The sequence below is a fragment of the Eleginops maclovinus genome, chromosome 2 (assembly GCF_036324505.1).
Source record: "Eleginops maclovinus isolate JMC-PN-2008 ecotype Puerto Natales chromosome 2, JC_Emac_rtc_rv5, whole genome shotgun sequence".
In the NCBI taxonomy this organism is placed as follows: Eukaryota; Metazoa; Chordata; class Actinopteri; order Perciformes; family Eleginopidae; genus Eleginops; species Eleginops maclovinus.
Genome location: NC_086350.1, coordinates 24,512,769 through 24,535,139, shown reverse-complemented (window position 1 = coordinate 24,535,139; position 22,371 = coordinate 24,512,769). Strand labels below are relative to the sequence as shown.

The 22,371-nt window shown below is 38.7% G+C and overlaps 1 protein-coding gene across 1 annotated transcript in view; it reads left to right on the top strand.

Moving 5' to 3' along the window:
* Positions 1 to 22,086, top strand: part of mical2b (microtubule associated monooxygenase, calponin and LIM domain containing 2b) — a 65,855-nt gene extending 43,769 nt beyond the window's left edge. The window contains 20 exon segments of the mRNA XM_063907343.1: positions 781 to 1,038; positions 1,895 to 2,035; positions 2,136 to 2,555; positions 3,792 to 3,890; positions 4,036 to 4,128; positions 5,284 to 5,470; positions 5,687 to 5,760; positions 6,435 to 6,516; positions 11,314 to 11,475; positions 12,609 to 12,659; positions 13,780 to 13,901; positions 14,547 to 14,780; positions 15,768 to 15,937; positions 17,254 to 17,624; positions 18,714 to 18,787; positions 18,902 to 18,991; positions 19,175 to 19,268; positions 19,779 to 19,887; positions 20,000 to 20,073; positions 20,739 to 22,086. Coding sequence (XP_063763413.1) covers positions 781 to 1,038; positions 1,895 to 2,035; positions 2,136 to 2,555; positions 3,792 to 3,890; positions 4,036 to 4,128; positions 5,284 to 5,470; positions 5,687 to 5,760; positions 6,435 to 6,516; positions 11,314 to 11,475; positions 12,609 to 12,659; positions 13,780 to 13,901; positions 14,547 to 14,780; positions 15,768 to 15,937; positions 17,254 to 17,624; positions 18,714 to 18,787; positions 18,902 to 18,991; positions 19,175 to 19,268; positions 19,779 to 19,887; positions 20,000 to 20,073; positions 20,739 to 20,959 — 3,126 coding nt within the window. The 3' untranslated portion in view covers positions 20,960 to 22,086.
* Positions 22,087 to 22,371: the final 285 nt, after the last annotated feature.

Sequence of the window (22,371 nt, the reverse complement as noted above, 5' to 3'; positions counted from 1 at the left end):
GCCTCCACATTTTAATTTATTTTCATTGGGTTATTGTAACAGCTGGCTATCATGTCTCATCATTATTATCTCTTATATTAGCATCCTCACAAACAGGCAGATATCGAGGTATAGGGAAGTTTTTATCTCATGTATTTAAACAAAACCGTTTTTTAAAATTCATGTAAAAATGGAACGCTTCTTCGAAAAACAAATCTCATTTTAGTGTAGAGAGTCAGATTGGATAATATAAACACTGCCATGGTTTACAGTCAATGCTCCAAAAAGACTTTCCATCACACTTTACTAACAGCCATTCGTACGGTGGCCGACAGAAGCAAAAACAATTCCATTTGTAAAAACACGCTGCAGCTTCAAAACGATGCAATTCTAGAAACACAAATGTGCCAAATCAAATGCAAATGAAGAAACATGTTCTCCAACTTGAAGAAACCTGCGCTGCGTTTACTTAAAGCGCTGCATAAACAAATCATTGCAAATCGAAAACGCTGCAAAAGCTCAAAAGACAACGGAAACCAGGGGACGCCGGAGCGCTTCTTGACGTTAGGGGATCATTTGTATTTGCATTGTTTTAAAACTGCAGCGAGGTTTCTCCTAATGGAAATATTTGTTGCTGTTGCAACGCGTTTGCACCTGTCGGCCCCCGTACAGTCGTTGCTCAGAGTTTCATTTAAACATTAGGAATAAGTACACATACAGTAAATGTGTAATATGTGTATGATTACTGTAAACCCATACCCTCTTCTTTCCTTTCTCCTCATCTCTCCTTCCTGTTTCCAGCCCTCCGTCTACCTCCGCTTGCTGGAGAATCCCAGCGCTGTGACTCCACAAACCCCTCCTCTCTATTCTCCTAATTCTCCTCACCCCCTCTCATACAGTCGCTCCCCTTCGCCCACTTACTCTACAAGGATTCCATTAGGGCCTTCCCGCTCCCCGAGCCCTAATGAACATTGCTCCCGAGAACGTTTCTCTCCTGAGCTGAACACCAGTCGCTTCTCTGCTTCTGATAGCCGTCTCTCCTCTGAGAGCTCACAGGAGGTAATGCAGCAGGTGACTTTAGAGCCAGCTCTGAAACACAGTATTGTGCTTAATACAAATTTTAGATAATTGTTCTTTATACTTCTACTGCAATTCAAAGGGAAATAATGTATGTTTTACTTTGCTACATCAATCTTACAGTTTTGGTTATTTACATATATAGAGTTTTGCATAAAAAACACATACACATAATGAGGTTTGTTTACATTTTACAATCTAACTTGGGGTCTTAATAAAAAAAGCAACAGTTATTTTGACTTAACACATTTAGATTTTTGCATGAAAAACATAAAGTTTATAAAAGGTTTTGTTTCTTATTATCGGGTAGTTTTACTTTGAAAACAAACAAAAAAAACATTTTGTTAATGTTAAGTTATATTTTTAATGCATGACTTTACTTATTTACAGTGTTTTATTACAACTCCACAGAAATGCAATGGGAAACATTGTACTTGTATTTATGTAATACAGTTATCTTGCAGCTTTGGTCACTATTTACACATTTAGAGTATCGCAAACAAACGTTTATAAAATGGAAGTTTTTTGTTTTTTAAATGTATCCAACCATCAATTTTTTGAAATCACTTTTTAAAACGGAATAATCTGCATTCAAGTTTTAAACCATATCAGTCATTTTCTACAATTTCTTTTGCACTTTTTGAATGTTTTAAATTATTCGACATTAGGTACTTTTACTTTTTTTCTTTAAAGTGTATTTTTAGTACTTTGACTTAAGTAAAGGATCTGAATATTTCTTCCACCACTGGTCAATAGACAACCTTTGCAAAATATGTTTTTATATTATTGCTCATTTATGTTCTCCTCTGGTTGTCACCACCCCCTGCTCTCTGTGCAGAGTACAGCCCAGGGTCTGACTGCTACAGAGTTTAGAGGGAGGAATATAAAGGAGAGAGCGGGCCTCTTGGCCTCCAAGTTTCCTGGCTCCAACAAACCTCCTCCTCCTGCTCCTCCTATTTCTCCCTTTTCTAGATCTAAGGTGTGGAATTCACTTTGCTTTTATTTCATGTGATTACTTTTTTCCATGCAGTTTGATCCTTGTGTTCCTCAGTGTTACATTTCTGACTCTTCTTATGTAGGTGGAATTACATACCTCCTCCTGTCGTTCCTTGTCCTGCTCTCCTCCTCCTCCTCCCTCTTCCTCTATATCTAAGAGCTCCCCGGTGTACCCTGTGGTCCACCCTGTCCCCGACCCCACCGCCCAGACTGGCTTTTCCTCCTGTCCCTCCTCCTACACCGACTCTGAGCGAATCTCTTCTCCTGTTCTCGACTCTTCCTCATGCAACACCAAAGCTTCTGCTGCACTTTCCTCCTCTTGCTCTGAAACTATCTGTGAAAATGGACACAGCAGCTCCTCTCCCAACCATGTTTCCGTACCACACAATGAAAACTATGAAGGAAAAAGTCAGAGTTCTTGGAAAAATCTGGAAACTCAGCAGAAGAAGAGCTTCAAAACTGCTCAGGATGATAAGAAATTAGACAGAGACGATCACTTGAAGGTAACCCTGTCTCATGCATATCAACACCCAGCACCGATCAACTCAATTTCTCCGAATGTTTTTTAAAATGTTTTGCCTTATTCCTTATTAGTTTGGAATATTGAGAATATCAATCAATATAACCTAAAAAATATACACATTTTAAATCAAATATTTCAACAATACTATTGTATTATATCTATGAACAAAATATAAACATAGGATGATGCAAAAATATTAGAAGTGTGGAATTTGTTGCAGTTGTTTTATTAAATTGATTTTAAAGGAGGTACAGTGTGAGTAAAATAAGTACTGATGGATTATGGTTATTCAGAGAGAAAAGTAAAGTAGAGTCCAGTTAAAAAAGCAAAAGAGGAACCTAGGTGAGATATTTCAAAAACTTTAAAGACCTCTTGCTCAATGGCAAAATGAATCAATTATTTAATTATATAGAAACACAATAAAGACAATTAATGATCCATGTCCATTCTATGACATGAAAATAATCTTTCAGGTGACACCTGCCCAACAGTAGCATTTTAAACTAAACTTGAGCTGAATAATACACTTCCTGTTTAGAGCTCAGGACTTCATTTGAATACAATGTTTTCGAGCTAGCACTGAGGAATGATAGAATTCTTTGAAACAACAGTAACCTGTTGGAAATATACAGCAGTTATGGGGTGGGGGGATTGTTCACCATTTTTATTTTCCTCAGAAGGGGAGCCGTAGTCTGACCAAAGCTCCAAACATTTATTACTCTGATGTAAAAATCTGGTATGTAATATTGCTTGACCGATACATTTGTACATCAGATTTCTCAAGAGTGCATGCAATTAGTCTTTGACCTCGCATATTTTTCAATTTCCTGCTTCAGGGACTCTCAGGATTCTAACGCTTTATGGTCATAGGCAACATAGCTAAAGCATAGAAAATATGAAAGACATAAAACCAAATGAAACCAATAGAAAGTGCAAGAAAAAACGGAAAATGGAAAAAATAGTGCAAGAGACTTCTTTGTAAAATAGAATTAGATGAAAGGAAACAAAATCTAAAAACGACAGTACAGGTGTGTGTGCTATAATCATATGAAGGGGAAGGCACTAAGGAGAGGGTGGTGTTCGATAAACAATTCATGAAGGTATAGAAGGGTCCGAAAATGTATTAAACATTATTGGCACACTGTTTTCATACGATATATGGTATATGAACTGCATATAATCGCACAACTGACGTTTTATTCTGGTCATTATTTAGTGCAATGGCAGCTTCACTTTGGAGAAACCTAGAAAAATTCAAAAGTCAATTGCTCGCTCTGAGAGTTGTCCGACAGGAGCTCCTCGTTACATGAAAGAGGTACTACTCTATACCTACAGTATCATTCATTCAAATTAATTTCCGGTTCTGTCTTCATTCTAACTCCTGTCTGTGGTTTCCAACTCCTTCTTCTTCCCCCCTTCCTTGCCGTCCTGCTCCTGTGTTTCCCTGGCCTAACCTTTAGCGTACAGTTGGAAAGGTATCGTCAATAATTGATGCTAAAGCTCAGAAACTGGCCGTCCTGTATGAGACAGACCACAGGCCCAATGCAGCGCCGGTAAGATGCATGTGGGTGTTGCAGAGAGAAATCTTACCCAGAGTTCATGTTTGTTTGATTTCTACGCCTCCACGCCTGCTATAACCATGCCTTGATGTTTTGGGGGTTTGTAAGTCCTCCCAATTGTCATTAATGCAACATCTCAGGAAAGCATTGAGGAAAATGTCCTAGAATTTGGCACTTACTTCCATTTGGACTCATGAATGAAGTGGTTGATATGTGGGTTGGCAATGGCAATCACATTTTTCCAGCTGTTGTGAATGCAATACCTCAGGACCATTGCTGATGGTAGCGAGTCAAAACAGTCCTATTTATTTTAAATTTAAATAATTTACACTTGTGTTGGATTCTTGTGAAGATGTGACGACAGGATGCTGATAACCTGAACGTGGTTTAGATGCCTTACACTAAAATTCACTGTTTGAGATGTATTTCACATACTACGTTGTTTTTAATTTAGCCATGGCTTTATTTTTCTACTTTGCGTTTGGTAGTTGACTTGACACTTGTCTCAATTTTTTTACGTTTTAGAGAAATGTGTTTATTTATTTCTTGCCAAGAGTGACAGATTGATACCTCTCTCACATCAATGTGGTAGACATGAATCCACACTTTAGCTTAGCTTAGCATAAATACTGGAAACGATGTGAACTAGCTAGCTTAGCTTTGTGTGAAAGAAATAAAACTGCCTGCCAGCCCCTGTGAAGGGCAAAATACACGCTAAATCTGCTTTGTGTTATCTTGAGTTTCCCAGATGATAATAACAATACTTATTTTGTTGTTGACAAGAAAGCAAATAATCAAATTTCTCAAGATACTAAAGAACCGCTTTGAATAACTTAATGCTTTGTTTCACAGCTGCTTTCCATTGTTAAAAGTCAACTTTGAACAATACCTTTTTTTTTTACCTTGCACCTATTCATAGAAAATACGCTGAAAAGATTGAGTTGCTTGTAATTCCTCTCTGATTTTACATTCTATGATGGGTGCAACTGCTTTTAATAGTTAACATCACACCGCTGGACCATGGGACTAACTAATTCTGGTGTGCTTTTTTCCAGAAAAAGCTTGGAACTTATCAACAACCGTCCAAAGCGTGTCTTGAATGCAGCATGTTACTCCTCTCTAACCCTGCTGTGGTCTTCTTCCTCTCAGTGTGTGCTACGTAAGGACTTCACTCCCGGGCTCGGTGGCAGTGACGTCTGCCACTTCTGCACCAAACGTGTGTACGTGATGGAGAGGCTGAGCGCTGAAGGCTACTTCTTCCATCGAGAGTGTTTCCGCTGTGACGTCTGCAACAGCACTCTCCGCCTGGGAGGGTACATATACGACTCCGAGGATGGTACGTTACACTCACACTCACTCTGACTATGAACCTATGCATCAAACAAATGCTTATGATCAGCGAGTTATTTTTATCAGGAAAATCCCCTCATATGAACACCTCTTTATGATAGTTAAAGTATAAATGCTATAGCCAGAAGTAAATGGCTTACATAGTGGTATAAATAATCTACATCAGGTTCGCTTGACTCATTTTTGTGTGCTTCTTTTACAGGGAAGTTCTACTGCAAGATGCATTATGCCCAGCGTCAGTCCAGCACTCACATGCAGAGGTTCAGAAGGAGAAATGTGAGTAACACTGCGGTGGTAACATACAAGAGATGTCTTTAGTTACTAGCTATTGTTAACGTGCTACACGATTAGCTGGCGTGCTGGTTCTCATTTGCAAATATATCACTAGGGCAATTGCTTGGCTCCTGGGAGTTGAACTTCATCGCAGTCGCGTGACCTCATGTCACCACTGCTAAGCTAAAGGCGGCAAATGTTCAGCATGATGACGTTTAGTAGCCCCAATTTTTCACTTTTTAGCAACCACTGTTTCTATGTCACAAAGAAGCTTTTTTATGTTGTACAAAAAAAAGGGAAAATCTGGAAAACGTGGAAAAGACTCACTCATTTCCGGGTTTAAGACTTATTCCTGTACCGTTCTATAATGCTTTATCTAAAACATCCAAACACAGAATCGAATTGTCAGACATGAAAGTACATAAAGTTCTTCCTGTTTTCCTTATCTTAACAAAACACTTTCAAAAACTTACGAGACGTGGGAGGAGGAAGAGGTATAATGCTAACTCTTTTCCAGGCTTGAGGACTCATTCCTAATCCACTTTGTAGTTGCACATCTATAATTTGTCAGAGAAATGTTAATAATTATGCTAGCTAACAATAAGTGTACTTTGCTTGTTTCTTTGAAGCCCTAAAATGTATTTATAATTTTCCTTTTGTATGTTTTCCTCGTGTAGGAAGAGCAAAGCCATGGTACACCCTCATCGGTGGATGGCGGGAGCTACTCGGCGACGGACAGCGTGCAGATGCACCCCCCAGGTACCCTGGTTTCCTTGATAAGGCGAGGCCTGAGCTGGCCGTGGCATGCTAGCCAGGCTGTGTGTGTGTTGCCTCGGCGGCTGTTGGAGACTGTGTGTGAGTCTTTCTCAGCTGTGGGCTCCCACGTCAGGAGCCACTCACATGACTACGTGTTCCTGTGTGAGCTGCTGGGCCTGGCCTGTCCTCTGCTCTGCATGATGCATGAGATGCTGGGACAGATCTACCAGGAGCCCAATCTGGCCCCGCAGGAGCTCATTTGACACCCGCTCACAAAGAAAGTGGGGTCACCTGAGTCTTGTTTGGGCCAGTTGACCAAATAGGAACCCAAATGGACTTGAAGTTTGTACTGCCAAAAAATGATGAATCAATCAGGCGTTATAATATATTGGAACCAAATAATGAATGTATTTCCTACATTCCAAGTTTCTATGGTCATGTGATCTTAAAGACTGTAACTGTTTTATGGAGCAACTTTAAGAGGTTGCTGTGAAAGTGCTTGACTTCATCGGCTTCTGCTGATTGTATTCAGTTCCAAGTGTGAATTGTGCCTTAATGTACGATGGACAACATAACAAAAACCCATCTTTAGGCATAATGATATACAGGTACGCTAACTTTGTATTTGTGTATTAAAATGTACTTACTGAGCAGACTTCAGGGGCGACGCATGTATGAAAGGCTGCAGCCCTTCAGGACATCTGACTCTGTTGGTTATGAGCTCACGTTTTGTGTGCGCTGCTGAATGCATCTCTGGCCACAAGGGCGTGTTCCAGGATACTGAGACTGAAAGGATCCTTCAGGTGCTACTAAATACATTTAAACAGCTGTTGTTTGTAAAATCACTTTGTCAACACATCCAGTGAGTACCTGGAACACACCCTCTGACTCTAACCTTTAAAGTGGGTTGGAGGGATCTACAGGGTTTCATATGTTGCTCTCACTGCATATTGCTGGCTGCATATTAACTCTGCACCACAGAGATGTGAATTGGAAATGCCAAAACGGTATTATTATTATTATTATTATTATTATTTGTAAATATCATTTCAGGAAATCCTTTTTTTGTGGTATTTTTTCACTTTTATGTTTTTTTTAAAAACATAACTGAAAGGTTTCCCTTTGAAAAAATAAGGTTCATTGTTTATGGTTTGAATAATAGAAAAAAGAATATCAAGCAAATTATTTGAATATTTAAGTTAGGTTTAAATCATATGATAGGAAGGGTATTACAGGGATCATATTTAATTTTTTTCAGTTGAGCCTTTTTGATCAAATCTGGGTATTTTTAGTGATAAATCTGTATAAGCCAAAAACAATGGGCCTTATCTAGAACTTTTTTCCCTCATTGACCAAAGCAGAGTTTGTAAAAAAGTATAGACATGACTGAGTAATAATATTTTAGTTTTTACTATTATATATATTATTTTTAAAAATTATAGTTGCAATTAGTTTTTCTTTTTTTTCATATTCAATGTTTTATATTCCATCTTTTATGTTGTAAACCATGCCAAGATGAATTTAGTTGTGATTGTATGGTTTGCAGTTTTTGGGATATGTTTGGACTGTAATGTGTTATTGTGTTAACTTTCTTGCCAACAATAGGTGTGTTGGAAATCTCTGCAGTACTTTCTTTCCATTTTCCATTTTCTACTTTCATTTTTTCCAAATTCATTTTTCTCACTTCATTTTGTTCAGTGTATTTCAAGTTTCCAATGCTGCACCCTCTGATTGGCTGATTCTTGACACCGGGAAAGGTGATAATTGGCAGGCTTTGGTCTTATGAACTTGTCATGCTGCGTTTGCATTGGCTGCTTCTGTAGCCCCGCCCCCTTCCCATAACCAAGATTAATCAATCACACACCAATCCCAAGTATTCAATGCATTAGTTGGTCTGATGTGTAGCGTTGTGACATATTTGATAGAATTCCATATTGGTTAAATAAGCAATGTAGTTATGGAAGAAGTATAGAAGTAATACCATTATGAACTTTTCGCTTTAATGTTCCCAAAAGTAAGGGGTCTAAGAAAAGACCAAAATTGAGCACTGGTAGTCCATCTTTAAAACCTTAAACGTCCCTACCCTGCCCGTGGTACTAGGCATTGAGAAAGCTTGCTCTTTCTGAAGATACAATTCAATCCAAATTCAACCGCCTTTCGTGGCCAGTTTTTAGGGACAGCAAGCTAAACAGGGTATTCCAGACATCCCTTTCCCCAGCAACATTTTCCATCTAGGGGAACCTCAAGGCAAAAAAGTATCCTATCTCATGACCATAGGCTCAGAACGTAGATACACTTGGAAACGGAGAGCTTTAACTTCCAGTTCAGCTCGTTCTTCTCCACAGCAGTCTGGTAAAACTCCTGTTTCAGTGGAAACAGAACACAGGTACGCCTGTCCATCTCATGAGCCATTGTACCATCAAATATAAACAAGACAATTTCCTTTAACCCCCTCCTCTTTGGGCAGTGGATCACTCCCAACATGGAGTGATCAATCCAACATTTTCCAGCAGAGAGCTTCCATCCTGACGGCTTTACACACAGGAGCCAACTTTCTTAGTTCATAAAGAAACAGAACCACATCGTCTGCAAAGAGCAGATACACACGTTTGAGGTCCCTGAAAACAGCTAGAGCTAAGCCCTGTTTTCCTTTCTGATTCATTTGCCGGTTTACCAGAACTTCCTTGAGGTCAACCAAAAGTCCTTCCCAGATTTTTGGGGAATGTTTGCCAAACTCCTTTCTGGTTCTAACTGCAATGCTTACGCACATTTCCGATAAACAGCAGAAGATGGAGCTCTATCAGGCTTTGGCTACCAACAAGCCTCTTGGTAGGGTAGGGTTGATTCATAGTTGTTTGTTTGGTCTGTTTATTGGATATACTGACAATAAGGACGATATATACAGTATAGCTAGGCGAATGCTTTAAAGACTTTGTTTTGATAACTTGGGTAAGTTGTAGCTTGCCATTCAATTCCATAATATACAGACACACAAGCAGACTCAACATCGCCTAAAAATAAATCTGGAGGATGCTAGAATCTTGTGTTGATGATCCTTGATTCAGACATGTCTTTTGTCTGACCCTTAGGCGTTCTGTTAGTTTGCATATAACATCTAACCCTACTAATGCTCATGTAGTGCTGTGTTCCTCCTTAACCCCCCTAATACCAAACATCTATTTGAATGCCACTGAATTCATTTTTTCCCTCTGCTGTCCCATCAGCATGAGCCTCCCTTCTTGTCAGGCCCTTCGACAGTAACACACATGTCCACATCTGTGGTCTGTCTGTGGTTCGCTTTGTTTCAGAAGGAGGCCTCCCCCCTTCAGAGCCCCTCTTCAGATCCCTCTCCTGCACCTCCTAGACTTTGCTCAGGGGATCAGCAGCCCCATAGCAGCTTTTTGCACACTGCCAGATATTTTATCAGTTGTATACTGTATGTTTATGTTTTATAAATAGCCTCGACGCAGCCTGCAAGCCTGATTGTTTTCCACATTGAGAAAAACTGTAAAATTGCTTAATTTATGGTATTTAAAAGCTGTAAATATATTTTAAAAATAAATCAATTTGATTAAATAACTATTTGCTTCGTGGTTTGTTGCCAATATTTGAATCATTCCAAGAGACCAAAGCTTACATATGACAGAGCAGTTGGCATTCGAGGTTATCTCATTATTAAGTGGTCGAATTCTAAGTATTTCCATACCTTTTAACATGAAAATTAACAACTTCATCCAAAATCCTTCCTCCATCTGCTACTTTGACTTAACATCACCTGCACAATTCATGGTCACAGTCACAGCTTTTGTTAACCCCGCAAATAACATATGCACTTCAAAATGTGAGGAAAAGCTCAATGACACAGAGGGGTTAGACAGCCCCCACACACTCTGCTGGCCTTTAAAATAAAACAGTAGATGTAATGTCACATGGAAAAATCTTAAAATCTTACCTATAATTAAATACTTTCGAGCCCATTTTAGTTTTTTCTAATATCTCAGTGGGTTAATGCACAAATCAGAGGGACGCCAGTTCAAATTGCCGCCTTGCAGTCGACATGTCGTAGAGTCATTGGGCTAGAAACTGAAGCCCAACTTTCTCCTATAGAAATGTCAATGGTATTGAAATATATCTAAGTTGCTTTTGTTAAGTGATAATAAAACAGAATCAAGTGAATCACTTGTTCCTCCTGTCAGCTTCTTCATGGGTTCTGCTACTGGGTCTGCTCTATCCTTTCCTTCTCAGTTTGGTATCTATCTATCATTTGGTACATTTTAAGTCTCTCCTGACAGACATTTAGCCATCCCTGAGTGAGAACATCAATGGGTGGAGGTGAAAGTAGTTATTAGACTGCATACAAATGTTTTTTCAAGATAATGTCATTTCTTTGCTGTGACCAAGTGGAATCACCTTTGGAAACATTCTGTACAATGTTGACTTCATTACTCTGTGAGTACTGTCATAAACATGTCATGTATTTTATCAGTGCTTGTGTTGCAAATGTAAATGAATGTGTTACTTTTCTCTCATGCATGTGCATTAAGGTATTTGACTTTTTTCTACAGTATAGGAGAAGATATCCTTAATGTACTAGCTGGCTAACACAAATGTATTGTTTGGTACCTGGTAACCATCCTTTGACTGATTGTTTTAGATAATATAATTCACCATACTGTTAGTGTAGTAATTTTCTGAATTTGACTTTGACAGTGAGACAGAATGCATGAAATGTTCACTTTAGCTTAACATTACATCAAAGCTAGTTGAGACTAAATGTCCACACTCTGGTTTTATTTGCAGCAGGGGCTTCAAGCTTGCTTTCAGAGCGGATGACGGTTGATGATAATTTGAAAATAATTCCTGAAGAAACCAAGATGGAAGTAGAAGCTCCGGAGGAATCCTGCCTAGCCAAAGCCGCAGACACTACAGGGGCCAATGTTCCAAACCAAGACACTACCAAAGGTCAGTGTGGCTCCTGCAGTACTGTGTGCTCTCATTCTCAATCTCCCAATATATGTTTCTGTTTGAGGGAAAATTATTCTCTGTCTCTCAAAGTTTTCAAGGGTTTTCAGCCCGTTATTGAAAACGTGATATTCCCTGAGAGGATCTTAAACTGGCTGAACTTTAACTGGGGTGGCCCGGCTTAATAAGTGTGTGTGTTTTTGTTGGAACCCTCCCCCTGCTGATGTGTGGGAGAAATCCTGTCGGTTTCCTCCCACTCTTAGCTGGATGTTTGTTATTTTTTGTCAGTAGCGGAGCTTTCCTGGGCTCCAACGTCTGTCCACACACATTCCTGCAATGCTAACTCCATAGCTTTAGCTTTTAATGCTGCTGCAGTGCCAAATACTTTAGAGTAGCAGTTGAATCAGTCTTTTGGTCACAGGGTTTGTAGAGACAATCTGAAAATAAACAGTTTTTCACAATACTAAAATCTGTTTTAAAAGTTCTTTAACCTCCATTCTAAAAACTAAATTAACTTTCAATTTCTAAAATAGTTAAATGCTTTTTCATAACGCTGTACGCTTTCCTGGATATGTAGGTTTTTTTTTAATGTAAATGGTCTGTGTTGTGTTCCCTCCAGAGGGAGTTTCTCTCACACACATACCCCCCTCCCCTCTTGAAATGCCACCATTGTACTCCTTTGTTTACTTCCTAACATAGTGACCTCAGTATGTAACACCGGAGCTTCAATTGGCTAGCTCTCGCTAAGGGGCGGGACATTTTCGATGCATCTCTAAGTGGTTTGACCAATCACAACACAGCTGGCCATCAAACCAATCAGGGCTCCGGGTGAATTTAAGTTTTGCTGTCTAATCTGTTCCTGCTGTAAAGGAAATGCAACAACATGATGAGTCAATCAAATGCTGACGTAATGATTTATTGTTTCTTAGTTTTTCTACATTCTCTGAATGTTAAGAGCATATAATGACATATTGTGTATGAACAGCAGAACTGTTTTGAGGTTTTGTTTTAGGAATTGTGTGTATTGGCTCCATTATTATATAATAATTAGCTGCCATGTGACCCTCTTAGCTGTTCTCATGTAAAGTTCATTTTTTCCTGTTTTAATTTTGTATTGTCTTCCATGTCTGCAGATCACAGTAACACCAAGCAGAATAACCGATGGAAACGGAAAATCAAAGCAAGTGAGTACCTCCATGTCTGACTGTCATTTCGGTGAAACTGTAGGTTTGATTGAGAACTGAAGCTTTGTATGCTCTGTGTCTTCTGATAATGAAAAGCTGGGCTGATTGTCATTTGGTTCTGTGAAAAATGAACTCCGGGATTCCTTTTGCATGAAACGCTTTGTCTAAAGTCAGGTTTAAATTATTTTAATGTTTATTCATTTTTCACCTTAGCTAACCTTAATAAAAAATGTCACAGGCAGGGAAGAGGAACGTGAAAACATAAAATAAAATAGTATTTAATAGTATTAAAAATAAAACAGAGTCCTGACAACACCACTGTAACGCAGCAGTACACCACTAGAGGTCAGCATTGTTATTGACAGCAGTCATGGCCAAAAGTGATCTGTTTGTTTTCATTAACTTTACTCTTTAACCTTTACATTTTATTTATTCTTTTCAGATTGAACAGGGGTATAGATCAATTGACTTGTGTAGAAGCTAAACAGCACCGATATTGTAATGAAAATCTGAAGTGGAATGTCTATTAAGTTTCCTTGCATCCCTTATTTTATACTTTCGGTTAAAAGGCTATGTTACAATTTAATAGAACCACATATAAATTCTATAGTCGTTTGATAACTATGCACATGACCTTTTTCTACTTTATATCTTATTTGAATAAGGCCTACGTTTGGTTGCATGCTTTATATATTTTAGATTAATAGTAAGTTGTGATAAATAATAGTCTTTATTTGTATTTTAGCTTCAAAACTACAAAAAACACTCAGCTTTTGCACGATTCACAAAAATCTTTGAGTTGGAGAGTCTGAATCGCATCAAATCAAAATGAATACAATGTTATTTAAATAGCCTAATAATCTACACATTTGTGTCAGGGGGCTGTAGAGTCTGTGAAGTTACAGAAAGACAGACTAATATTTAAAAAAAAGGACATTATAAAATGACAACACAGACCAAATGTCAGAATTTTATTGTGAATGCATATCAAATAAAGGATTCCAAAAGATATTCAAGCAACGTCTGAGCCAGCTCTTACTCTATCCTGTAAATGACAGGTGTGGTTAGGGTCCATCCCTCTCAAACAAATAGCTGACTGTCTCTCTGCCCCCGCCCGCAGCCCTCCCTCTGATCTTCATCAAACACTTCCAGAAAGGCTGGACGCACAACAGAGACGGCCCGGAGACCGTTCCTGAAGCCGACTCTGATTATGAGGAGATCACTTCAGCGGAGAAACAAACGGTATGTTCAAGAGAGGCATGCATCTTTCTGAATCACATCAGACATCTATTTTATTTATTTACAGCGTGGAAACAAATAAGTTGCAGCATAACACTGATGTAACTGAACATAACATACAAAATATTGAAGCAGCAAACAATAATAATAATTATAAATGGTAGAAAGTGTATATTGCACAAAACAATGTTTATCTGTCTTCATTCGAACTCCCACTAAAAATCACTTTTTTAAAACAGATTTGTATTTATTTATTTATTCCTCTAGTATTTTTTACCACTCAACAGTGGTCTAATAGTCTGAAGTAGTTAAGTAGCAACCTGAAATTAAAATGACATGTCACTTGTTAACACTTTTATCTAAAGCAACTTACATACCCTCAATACTGTGGGCAATCCCCACAGGAGCAATTTGGGGTGAAGTGACTTGCTCAAGGGCACAACGACATGCTGACTGCAGTGAGGATGGAACCAGTGTCCCCCTGATTAGAAGATCGGCGCACCAACCCAATTATGAATTTGAAAAGAGAGTTTGCTTCAAATAGCAGTGTTATTACATCACCTGTTGTTATAGTCTGTATTTACGTTTTAACCATGTGTGGGCAAATTCACTTTTTGTTTACTCACCATCATATTCCTGTTCTCCCAGAACTCTGACGCCTGTTCAAAGACTCCAGCCGTTACCCAGAATGCCTCAGAGAAGATTGAGAAGAGTGCAGAGTGCGCGCCTGAGAACAATCCTGCAGTCTGCAGCCCGTCCGCTCCGAAGAAACGCTTGATGTTATCTCTGTCTGACAAAGAGAAGCTGCTGAGCTGGGACATTCAGGCTACACCAGAGGAGACAGGGATTAACACAAACACCAACAACCAACATCAACAACAGGTGGAATTAGTAAGGCTGCAATATGAGTGTTTAGATAGAGGAATAATACTGCACATTATTTACATTCTGCTCTTTATCTCTCAACCCTTCTTCCAGTATAACAGCGGTCCGTACCAGAAATGAGATTATATCATCATCGTCTTATTTTGTATTATTTAATTTTTTACTGAGCAAGTGAGGGATGGAATACCCTACATGCAACATTTCAACATGTCAGTTCTTCCCAAAAAATATAATTAAAAAAGTATTGCACATAATTAGAAAATAAAAAAAGAGTAGAAAGTAAACAATTATACAAAAGAAACATAAAGCAGATAAAACAGAACTAAAAGAGTGAAAATAAAAGTTGATCGTGAAGAAAAAATATGTTAATTTTCTGACATATAAAACAATATTGAAGGGCTTAATTACATCTATCACAATATAAAAGTGGGATATTATTTACATTAAGTGAGCAAGAATATCATATAATATGCAGTTACCTTTTTTAAAAAGGCAAGAAAAACAGTCAGGTGTGCAATATATATATATGTATATATATATGTATATATATATATATATATATATATATATATATACAGCCCAGAAACAAATTAAGAGACCACTTCAGAATTATCACTTTCTCTTGTTTTATTATTTATAGATATGTATTTGACTTCAATTACTATTGTTATTTTTTATTGTGTTTTATAAACTACTGACCCTTTTTCTCTTTTAGAGATAAAGATTTGAGAAACATTTAGAGTGGTCTCTTCATTTTTAACGGAGCAGTGTGTATATATATATATATGTCTAATTAAGTTAGAAACATGACAGCTATAAAAAGCGAAAGTATTAACATATATAAACACGGTGAACAGTGATATAAATTATGAACACAATATAGAGGTGGTAGAAATATAGAAGTATATAGATCTGAGTGAGATAAGAGGAGTGAGTTCCACATTGTGTTGACAACATTGTTCCTGTCTTCTGATGTTTTATCAGGTTCCAGCAGAAGCAGATAAGCTTCAGCCGGACTCGGGCCAGGACGGGGAAACATCCCCGAGCCAAACCTCCGCCTCGCCCCCCTCCACCTTCCAGCTCATAGCCAACGCCTTCAGGAGGAGATTTAGTGTGACCACCCCCTCCAGCAGGACCAACACTGCAGTCACAATGTTCGTATCAACTACTTTAATCATATTTGTTTTAAGCTCCGTTATACAGCTGCTACAGATGGCGCCATATGTACCAGGGCTGATTCCTGCATCCTTTCAGCAGAGTCAAATATTCCTTTTTGTCTGACCTGAAGTCTCGGAGTGGCAGCCTTAATAAGAGCTTTTCAAATTCTCCAGATGATAGAAAAGGAGCTTCAAAACTTCATTTATAATCTCCTCAAGCATACGATACACTGGACCATGCTTTACTGAAGGAAAGCAGATAATGCCGTCCCCCAATTCCTTGCGGCCTTTTTTCAGAAAGAACCAATCGTGACATTCAACCGTGGATCTTGTAGGTTATTGGGCTAATTAGGCATTTCCCATACAAGCCGTAACTTCTGAAGATAACTCTCTTTGAACTTTCAACAATATGTCAAAACAAAAGGATTTAAATTGATCAAATAAAGTCAACAGTTCCCGGTGTTTACGGTGATAGGTGATGTTCCTTACGCTATTCCCTAACTCAACATGTTTGAATGGTGATATGCAGAGTAGTAGATGTGTGGGCCTTACAAGTCATTATTTTATAACATAGTCAGACAATCACTCTAACTGGGTATAATGTTAATTATTACGAGTCGACAGGCAGTTTAGCACATTTTTATTCAAACCTTGGTAATAAAGAGGTATTATGTTATCCACGTTTAAAAAGTCCACATGAAACAACACCAAAGAGCTACAGGAGGCTATGAACTTTATTGGTTTAAGGCATCCATTTACAGACATTAGTGTCCACACGGCAGAAGCACCTCAATGACATCCACTGTCGCATCATAAATAAGTTGTCCACTCTTAAGTACATTCAGATTCTCTGAGCACCACAGTTGTCTTTTTCTACATCCTGATGACTTCTCTTTTAAATCAGAAATTGTTTTGCATGCCTCCCCTATCTTTACTCCTTTAATGTCTATTTTCAGCAGTCCAAATGCAAAAAGAAAGCCACAAATGAATTAATGTTTTAACAGACTAAAGACACTGTTGCTACAAATGTCTTGATTCAATTCTAATGTAATGTACAGTATGATATGTATTTTGCTTACTGCCCAGATAGACACTGTACTGTAAACTTTTCACATCTCTAAATATTTTGTGGAATTTATCATATTTGTAATTACATTCAATTATTTTTAGTTTTTCAAATGTATAATAGTTCTACATTTGACCGTTTTTACAGCTAAATTCCTTTATTTGTGTTTATGTATGCACCATTATAAAACAAAGCAATTCCTTTAGTGTTACATACTTGCAATAAACGTTATTCTGATTCTGACCAGGAGGACCAAATGTGACGACGGCCCCCGCAAGCAGAGGCCCGTGTCCGAGGGAGCGTTGAGCTTCAGCTCCCTCTTCGGCCCTGTGGCTCCAGGGCCATCCAGAGAGGGGAAAGACAGCAAGCACCAAGCCCGGTTATCATCTGTGGGGGCTGATCCGTGGGGGGCCGGACGAGACCTGCCCTCTCTGCTGCAGCAGGTGTCTCTGAAGGCCCGCAGAGACTCTGGAGGGGTGTTCTCTGACGACATGGCCTCAAAGCCCAGCAAGAAGCTCAACTTGTTCTCCTCCCTAAGGCTGAGGAAGAGGGAGGACTCAGAGGGTGAGGGGCGGGACCAGGAGATCAAGACGATACTCTCAAACCTCAGGAACAAAGGTGAAATACCAAGTTTGTTTCTTAACCCTGAATTAATAGATATTTTTGGCTCCTTGCACTTGCCATTACAATTAAATGGTAACACTTTATAAAGTTGGTATAGTACATTTGTTAGCAGACTTTGATCCACATTGGATTCAGGTTTCCGGTGTCCTGATGCATGTAAATGTAACTGCTGTGGGAAATAGCTGCATCTTTAACTCTTAACTATGGAAAGCAGTAGGAGTATTTTTTCAATACTCTCATTGTTAGGCATGAGGCAAGATGTTAACTGGTTAAACGAATTGCATGAAAAGCTGGTTCTAGTTTTTCATGCAAATATTTTAGCTAGCATGCAAGCGAAGCAGGCGGGATAATTAAATATCTGAGTCTTGATTAGTTGCTATTTTTATTCTTCAGTGCCGATAGGGACCCTTAATATATGCTTGTTTCCGAACCCCTCATTAACATTTCACGCAACTTGTGTAAATAGTGGGCATTTAGGTTTCCATTGCTTCGACGAGTGAACCTTATCGAGCTCAATCCTTTACTAGTCTAGAGTAACTACTAGACAGTCATGACGATATAACTTAACTAGTTAACATTTTGAGACTCACTACTTTAACAAATTTAAGGTAAAAAAAAAGGCTGTTACCATTTTCCTCCTTAGACTTTTCGCCTTATTAACTGCTGAGACATTTTGGCTCTTACTAGTTAATGAATGAAAAAAAATGTAGGTCACTAGTAGGGGTGTCAACAGGACCTGGTGTCAGAATTACTTTATTTATCAGGGGGAAGATAGATGCTCAATATAACAATAATGACTAGTAAATATCTTTTTTAAATATATACAATGGTGTAATAAACTAATGTTGGTCTAAAGGTTGAATTACAGTCTATAGCCTAAGTGAGCCTTCGATTCTTAAGTTAAATAACATCCTACTGGTTGATATAACAGCACAGAAAGACATTTTCTGCGCCAATGTTAAACACTAGGGTTATTCAGATGAGATATGTTGGAGAACTCTGGGTCCATGAACCAAAACAAATAATACAAAGTTATTTGACGATTTCATTTTGTGGCTATTCTTCCATTTTTCTTTTATGTAGCCTCCAGCCAACAGAATCTTGAAGAGCCTAACTCCAGTGATGACGAAGATGAAAACCTAACACCCAATCTGAAGGTTTGTTCGGATCTTTTCTATGTATTAAAAGACAACACAATTCAGGGAGTACTTACAAAAACTGTTTTTGCATGCGTGTTCTTTTTCTGAAATGCTGTGTACTTCCTGTCCCAGGTGTGTCCAGAGAGACAGAGGAGGAAGCAGGAGAATACGGTAGCCCAGGAGGCCAAAAGAGAGCAGCTCAAGAGACTTCACAGAGCTCAGGTTCCAAATGTTTTTTTCTGTTTGAGTCACTAATCAAATAAATTCCATAACCGTCTTTGAACCACAATTCCTTTCCCCGATGTGTTATAGTGGTAGATGCAGAAACTCCAATAAGATATCTCAAAACCTGGAAGAATAATAATTTCCTTTATTAATTAAACGTGTTTCTTCTGCATTGCGCAGACCATCCAGAGACAGCTGGAGGAGGTTGCTGAGAAACAGAAGGATGTGGAGGAGAGAGGCGTGTCTATAGAAAAGATCATAAGAGGAGAAACAGGTAAGTCTTAGATCCTGAACAAGATATTACAGAGCTACTTTAATACCATCACTCAATAGCATTCCACCTTGAAAACCTCTTCATTTTGAATTACAGCGTCCATATTTATTAGACCATTCAGAAAAAGCATTGCCTTCCTACCCCACTAGCATTGAATGTCTACAGACAGTGATATTTCCCTGTTGCTTTATCTTTCTACACTGCGGGGCTTTGTTTGTGTTATGGTAAATAGCAAAATAGGTTTTGTCATTTTGACATGAAGCAGATGCCCAGTGTGTATATGTGTCTGTTCTTGCAAGTGTATGTGAATTAAGTTTGTTTTTGTATTGACTTTATGTATTAACTCTGAAATTCTGACATATTTTTACCTTTTGTCCATGCTACATTTATCCCCATCTATCGCTCTCCTTCCCCCTCTTTTCCTCTCTTATTTCTCCCTTTTTCTCTTCTTTCTTTCTCATTGCTGCCTTCTTATTTGCTTCTTCCCTTTCTCTGTCCTCCCTCTCCCAGAATCCTCTGAGGTTAGTGACAGCGACGAGGCCCAGCTCTATCAGTCCTGGTTCCAACTGGTTCTTGAGAAGAACAGATTGGCACGCTACGAGTCTGAACTCATGATCTTGTAAGTGACCGCATCAGGTCATGCAAGGATAAAGAACTTGAAAGGAGCGACTGAAGTTGTGTAAAATATTGTCTCACCATTAGAGGTCACTCAATTTTATCCTCTCTCTTAGTGCTCAGGAGCTTGAACTGGTCGACTCACAAAGCCGAATGCAGCAAGATCTGCGGCGCAGGATGGCGGTTGAAGGTGAGTATTGAAACAGTGTTGTCATCTGCACAAAACAAAAATCTGCAAGACAACTTGTCTTGGTTTCAGTCGGCCTTAACTATAGAGTGGTGAGTGATGGACATAGTTTTGCAGGCTGACCCTGAAGTTAGCATCCCAAGGGCTCCCTCTATAAAAAGCCAATAGGGTTTTTGCAACATTTTGGAATACTGCATAAAATAAGATCTGTGGCAAACACTTTAAGATACTTACACACATTTTGTTGAGCAGGATAACCTCCACATATAAGCACCAGCTTTATGGTTTTTGTAGCGTAAATATACTGCTATAAATTAACTTCATAACGGTCGCATGACTTCACGTCACCACCGCTAAGCTAAAGGCGGCTAGCATTTGGCATGATGAGGTGCAGCAGTATAATTTAGCAACTTGTTAGCAACTGCCGTTATTAGGACATGTAAAAACGGCAGACGTTCACAAGTGGGTTATTTAAAATCCCTTAAACTTGTATTAACCACAGATCTTACTGCAGACAATAATCCGAAAATGCTACTATAACTAATTTCTGGGCTAAGGACTCATCCTGCACCACTTTATATCACTGCATACAAAAGATACAAACACAATCCAACTATCAGAAAACAGTGCATCAACGTCTTCCTCTTTTCTCTTCCACCTCCCTCAAGATACAAATAAGAGTGCCTCTGAGCTGCAGAAGGAGCAGGAGATCCTGGCGGAGATCATGAGGACGGTGGAGAAACGAGACATGTTGGTGTCTTTACTGGAGGAGCAGAGGCTGAAGGAGAGGGCGGAGGACCGGGACCTGGAGAGCCTGGTGCTGTCCAAGGGTTACGAATTCCACTGGGCCCAAGTGGAGGACAGCTGGGGGCCGGAGAAGCTAGCGTGAAGGTTGAATGTTGAGAAGGAAAGTACTCTGAGGCACTACATACCGTGAAAATGAAGCATACTAGTCTGTCTAGGTGTTTAATCAACCTAAAAAGGACAGCGAGGCTTCATCTATTCTCAAATTGTGCATATAGGAAAATGGAAACGGAGCCTAAGATAAAGACTCCCTTAACAGCAATAAGGGCTAATGACATCTCTGAGATTATTTAACCTCCAGTCTCAGGAGCGTAATCTGTCATGGCCCCAGGCCTACACAGCACTGAAACTGGATGTACAATATGTTTAACCACTACTAACAAATGGCTGCCTTTCTAACATTTTCTCATACCTCAGAAACCAAACTGACTGCCTAATCAACAACTGCTCTTTGTGGTTGCTTGCCTTAAGCGTGGAATCGCTGTGACAGATGTGTTTTTAATGGAACACTGGGTAGCCTCACTGGATAGCACATGGAAGGACTCAACACTTCCCCTTAAGTATTATTGTTTTGCACAGTATGGTTTGTTTAAAATGTGCTTTATGTAATTCATTGGTGTCACTTTGTAGCTATGTGTGTGAGTGTTAACCCTCCTGTGCGTGTTTAATATTGGTATTTTTCACTTTGTGCTGGAACACTGTCAATTTCAATTCAATGTTATTGACCTCTAATGCAGACTATAATATATACCCATAAACCATTTAAAACAGGAGAAACAGAATCTTAACTGCCACATATTTGTAGCTAGTTATCCCATTTTACTTCATTTTGACACAGGTTGCCAGATTATTAAAACATGTAATCACTGGCAGATAACTGTATGCACCCAATTACATCCCACTCAGTGACATCAAACCTCTTTCTGTGACATCACAGAAGTTATATTTAATTCAGAGGAAATGTACCCTGTAGCTACTGGCTAACAACTGTAAGTTGAACTGTGATGCTTTGTTTCGCTGGTTTTCACACAGTGTCTGATGGCTGATGAAGATGAATTATATGTTTACATGATTTTTATCCAACGAAAAAAGGATCTGCAATTCTCTTTTGGTCTCCGAGCTTTAAATGTTATTATTATCAATGTGTTGTTTTATGCTGCTTCAAGACTTTAAATTGGAGGAAAATCTTAAATAAATATGAATTTAAAAATGTGAGTACTGTTTTATTGACTACATAGCATGTACAATCGCTAGATAAGCACCCTGTTGTGTGCAGGTGTGTAAAGAGACATGTGTGAAGGGAAGATACAATCACTGTTTTAAAATGGTTCCATTGTTTTTGTAGATAAAGTGTATTTGAGTCCAATTGAGATAACAAATATATATATTTGAAATAAGTGTCACGTAATCAGGAGAAAGCATCATTGTTTTTTATAATAATTGTTTTGTAGTACAACCAAAAAAAGACCATAATGTGAGAGTGAAATGTGGTGGTAC